This window comes from Aquarana catesbeiana, linkage group LG03 (assembly GCF_042186555.1).
Source record: "Aquarana catesbeiana isolate 2022-GZ linkage group LG03, ASM4218655v1, whole genome shotgun sequence".
Lineage (NCBI taxonomy): Eukaryota > Metazoa > Chordata > Amphibia > Anura > Ranidae > Aquarana > Aquarana catesbeiana.
This window is the reverse complement of record NC_133326.1, coordinates 699,638,277-699,643,790: the sequence shown is the minus strand read 5'-3', so window position 1 is coordinate 699,643,790 and position 5,514 is coordinate 699,638,277. Positions and strand designations below refer to the sequence as shown.

General features: G+C 43.9%; 1 protein-coding gene across 1 annotated transcript; it reads right to left on the bottom strand.

Moving 5' to 3' along the window:
• Positions 1-215: 215 nt before the first annotated feature.
• On the bottom strand, positions 216-2,455 carry LOC141134858 (C-reactive protein-like). The gene is made up of 2 exons (XM_073624291.1): positions 2,401-2,455; positions 216-865 (listed from the first exon to the last, which is right to left on the bottom strand). The coding sequence occupies exons 1-2, from the start codon at positions 2,453-2,455 to the stop codon at positions 216-218; spliced, it is 705 nt and encodes a 234-aa protein (XP_073480392.1).
• Positions 2,456-5,514: the final 3,059 nt, after the last annotated feature.

The window sequence follows — 5,514 nt, the reverse complement described above, 5'->3', positions numbered from 1 at the left end:
CTGACAAAAACGAAAAACTAAGACAACTACAACATCTATGGACTACAACAAAACAAAATATATATTTCTTAATATAGGAGAAAAGAAGTAAAAAGAGAATTACGTGACCCAACCCCTTCTCAGACAGCTCACAATGCAGATGAATATAATTATCATGAAATTTCCGCTTAAGAATAATTAAACATTTTCAGCGTAATTTCTAACTGTAAGGGCTACTAACCTGCAATGGATTCTTCTTGCTTTGAGCTGGCACAATCCCAAGACTTACAACAAAGCTTGGGTTGAACCAGGACATTGCCTTTAATTTCATAGTTAAGAGAATTCCAGTTAATGTGATTTCCTTTGACATGCCCAGAAATAACTCCCTTCATTTCATCTGGTGTCAAATTATAATCCCACATATGGACATCACTTATTTCACCAACAAATGACTGGTTAATATTAAAACCTCCCCCAAATGTGTCTTGGTCTTGTCCCAAAACTATACTTGTTTCGGCACCAATAGTTGCCCCCTTCTTTGAAACTTTTCTTGGGTAGAGCTTCCCATTGATCCAAAGTTGGATTACCCCAGTGGTGGAGTCCCATGTTGCACAGGTGTGCTTCCAGGCCAGGGTCTCTGGGTCTGTCTTGAATGCGCTCTGCTCCTGGAGTATAAATGTATAGACATTTGGTGATTCGGGGAGAATTAAGAAGGCATTGTCAGCACCAGACACTGCCATAGAAAAGAGACTGTATTCCCGTGTAAGCTCTGTATAAGATCGAAGACACATGGTGACGTTTTGTAATGACTTTTTTATCGCAGGCTTTAGTGTCACATGTGCCGAAGCGGTTGGTGCTGGGAAGAGGAACACTTTATCACTCATATCTAGAAAAAAACAATAAAGCATAAGGTAAGCAATAATAAAAACATAAGAGTTTCATGATTTCCTGACAATCACATCTATACTGTACCTACTATAGATGTGGAGTTCAGATGTTGCTGGTGAAGGGTACGGTTAATACAGTTAACGCTTTGGGGAAGACCCTTTTCTATTCCAGCATGTGTGTGCCTCTGTGTACAAAGCCATCTCCATAATGACATAGGTTTACTAATTTGGTTTGAAGGATTTTGAAAAACCTTTACAAGCCCTGACCTCAATCCTTCTACAGCATACAAAGATATATTAGACAATTGCGGTCTTCCAACCTTCCAACCATTTCTGTTCTAGCATGACTGTGGCCCTGTGTACAAAGCCAGAAGAAGACATGGGCTGACCAGGTTGATGTGAAGAAATTTTAAGAAGCTTCAAAGAGCTCTGAGCTCAACCCTAATCCTTTGGGATGAATTGGAATGCTGGTGGCAAACCAGGTCTTTTAAAAAAATGCATTTGGTGAACTAGCTGTAAATAGGGCAATCTAATGTGCACCTGGCTGGCATATTGCTACAGTTACAGTGCCTTGAAAAAGTATTCATACCCCTTGAAATTTTCCACATATTGTCATGTTACAACCAAACCCGCAAATGTATTTTATTGGGATTTTATGTGATAGACCAACACAAAGTGGCACATAATTGTGAAGTGGAAAGAAACTGATCAATGGTTTTCAAGTTTTTTTTACAAATAAATATCTGAAAATGTGATATGCATTTGTATTCAACCCCCTTTACTCTGATACCCCTAACTAAAATCTAGTGGAACCAATTGCCTTCAGAAGTCACCTAAAAAGTTAATAGACCTGTGTGTAATTTAATCTCAGTATGAATGCAGCTGTTTTGTGAAGCCCTCAGAGGCTTGTTGGAGAGGTTTCCTAGAGAACCTTGGTGAACGAACAGCATCATGAAGGCCAAGGAACACACCAGACAGGTCAGGGATAAAGTTGTGGAGAAGTTTAAAGCCGGGTTAGGTTATAAAAAAATATCCCAAGCTTTGAAAATCTCACAGAGCACTGTTCAATCCATCATCCAATGGAAAGAGCATGGCACAACTGCAAACCTACCAAGACAAGGCCGTCCACCTAAACTGACAGGCTGGGCAAGTAGAGCATTAATCAGAGAAGCAGTGAAGAGGCCCATGGTAAGTCTGGAGGAGATGCAGAGATCCACAGCTCAGGTGGGAGAATCTGTTCACAAGACAATTATTAGTGGTGCACTCCACAAATCTGGCCTTTATGGTTGAGTGACAAGAAAAAAGCCTTTGTTGAAAGAAAGCCATAAGTCCCGTTTGAAGTTTGCAAGAAGCCAAGTGGGGGACACAGCAAACGTTTCTCTATTTTCCATCTTCTGACACATAAAATTAGTCTGTAGAACCTACTTTGACTCTATATTTCCATCCTATGACACATAATAACAAACAGTAGAACCCACCTTCACTCTTTTTTTTTTTTATCTTATGACACATAATATTGGCCTGTAGAACCTACCTTCATAGGCAAGTGCCCCCATGATGAATGGCAGCAGCAGGATATATAACTTCATCTTGCTGAAAATAAAATACATAAGGCTTTTTAAAAAATACTAAAACACAGCCAGGGCATTATTTGAAGATTACTTACAGCTCCCTGGTGCTCCCCTGTGCAGGGAAATGTAATATGTGTGAATTGCTCACCTCTTCGTAGGAACACATATTTACTAGTAAAGAACATAATTACCCTGGGTTTGGTTCAAGCAGGGTTGGGCGAAGTTTAGAGTTTGGATGCCAAACCCAAACCCAAACCCTGTTGAAACCAATGGGAGCCGAATTTGTCAAATAAAAATGCCCATTGTCTGGGATAATAGGCAAAGAGGTGTCAAAATAGCATTGTAATTGGTGGAATGGAGGGGGAGGGGGAATTGGGGGTGTTGGTCCCTACCCAGGGGAACATATACCAATGCAAAAAAAAAAAAATTTCATGCAACCTGGAACAGCTATTTTTATTTTTAAAAGCACAGAGATTTACAAAGAAAAAAAATACAGTTAAAATTGTTTTTTTTGTACATGTCACTTTTGCTGTAGCATATCATACAGCAAGAATAAAAAACAATTGCATGGAGTCTCCCTAAAATGCATGCAAGGCCCTTTAGATCTGGTTTGGATTTTAAGAATGTACCTAACACATGCAAGGAAAAAATTGGGGTTTTTCTTGGGGGACCACAGGCATTTCTCTTTTGCTAATTCTGCCCACTATCAAATTCTCTGGTAATCCTCTTCTGCAAAAACTGATTGGTGTTATACCCTCCACACTCCTCCGCTACAAATCCTGCCCACTGTCATACCCTCCACAGTCCTCCACTACAAATACTGCCCAATGTCATACCCTCCACACGCCTCCCCTACAGATACTACCCAATGTCATACCCTCCACACTCCTCCCCTACAAATACTGCCCACTGTCATCCCCTCCACACTCCTTCCCTAGAAATACTGCCCACTGTCATCCCCTCCACACTCCTCCCTTACAAATACTGCCCACTGTCATACCCTCCACACTCCTCCCCTACAAATACTGCCCATTGTCATCCCCTCCACACTCCTCCCCTACAAATACTGCCCACTGTCATACCCTCCACACTCCTCCCCTACAAATACTGCCCATTGTCATCCCCTCCACACTCCTCCCCTACAAATACTGCCCACTGTCATCCCCTCCACACTCCTCCCTTACAAATACTGCCCACTGTCATACCCTCCACACTCCTCCCCTACAAATACTGCCCATTGTCATCCCCTCCACACTCCTCCCCTACAAATACTGCCCACTGTCATACCCTCCACACTCCTCCCCTACAAATACTGCCCACCGTCATACCCTCCACACTCCTCCCCTAGAAATACTGCCCACTGTCATACCCTCCACACTCCTCCCCTAGAAATACTGCCCAATGTCATACCCTTCACACTCCTCCCCTACAAATACTGCCCACTGTCATCCCCTCCACACTCCTCCCCTACAGATACTACCCACTGTCATCCGCTCCACACTCCTCCCCTACAAATACTGCCCACTGTCATACCCTCCACACTCCTCCCCTAGAAATACTGCCCACTGTCATCCACTCCACACTCCTCCCCTACAAATACTACCCACTTGCATCTGCTCCACACTCCTCCCCTACAAATACTACCCACTGTCATCCCTTCCACACTCCTCCCCTACAAATACTGCCCACTGTCATACCCTCCACATTCCTCCCCTACAAATACTACCCAATGTCATCCGCTCCACACTCCTCCCCTAGAAATACTACCCACTGTCATCTCCTCCATACTCCTCCCCTACAAATACTAACCACTGTCATCTGCTCCACACTCCTCCCCTACAAATACTACCCACTGTTATCCACGCCACACTCACCACACTCCTCCCCTACAAATACTGCCCACTATCATACCCTCCACACTCCTCCCCTACAAATACTACCCACTGTCATCCACTCCACACTCCTCCCCTACAAATACTGCCCACTGTCAGCCACTCCACACTCCTCCCCTACAAATACTACCCATTGTCATACCCTCCACACTCCTCCCCTACAAATACTTCCCACTGTCATACCCTCCACACTCCTGTCCTACAGATACTACCCACTGTCATCTCCTCCATACTCCTTCCCTGCAAATACTACCCACTGTCATCCACTCCACACTCGCCACACTCCTCCCCTACAAATACTGCCCACTGTCATACCCTCCACACTCCTCCCCTACAAATACTACCCACTGTCATCCACTCCACACTCCTCCCCTACAAATACTGCCCACTGTCATCAGCTCCACACTCCTCCCCTATAAATACTGCCCACTGTCATACCCTCCACACTCCTGCCCTACAGATACTACCCACTGTCATCTCCTCCACACTTCTCTCCTACAAATACTACTCACTGTCATCTGCTCCACACTCCTCCCCTACAAATACTACCCTCTGTCATTCACTCCACACTCCTCCCCTACAAATATAACCCACTGTCATCCACTCCACACTCCTCCCCTAAAAATACTGCCCACTGTCATACCCTCTTCACTCCTCCCCTACAAATACTGCCCGCGGTCATCCATCCACACTCCTCTCCTGTACATACTACCCACTATCATCCCTTCCACACTGGGACTTTAAACAGGACCACAAACAGTTTGATGGTAAAAAAATATTCAAAATTTATTACACATTGATAATATATAGCAACATGAACATGGGGATATACGCAACAAACACAAACATTGGCAGCAGAAATGGAAACCAGCTGCAAGGAAAAGCCCAGAGCTTTGTCAGGCAGACAGAACGTCCAATGTGTTTGGAAAAACAAAATGCAGATCTCCTTCAGGGACAGAGGCCTTGCAGTTTCCAGATCTGTAGCTTATATCCCAAATGCTGATGCTCCACCCATAAAGACAAAGAACATAACTCAAAAATGAAAAGAAAGCTATGTCCGTCAGAGCAGCGCACAAGCAACAGAGAACGTGAAAAACATCAGCCAAGGGTCCGTATATTGTGCGATGGTCTTATTATATAACTTTGTGGTATAACTCTATATAGACCATAGCTATAGAGGAGAGG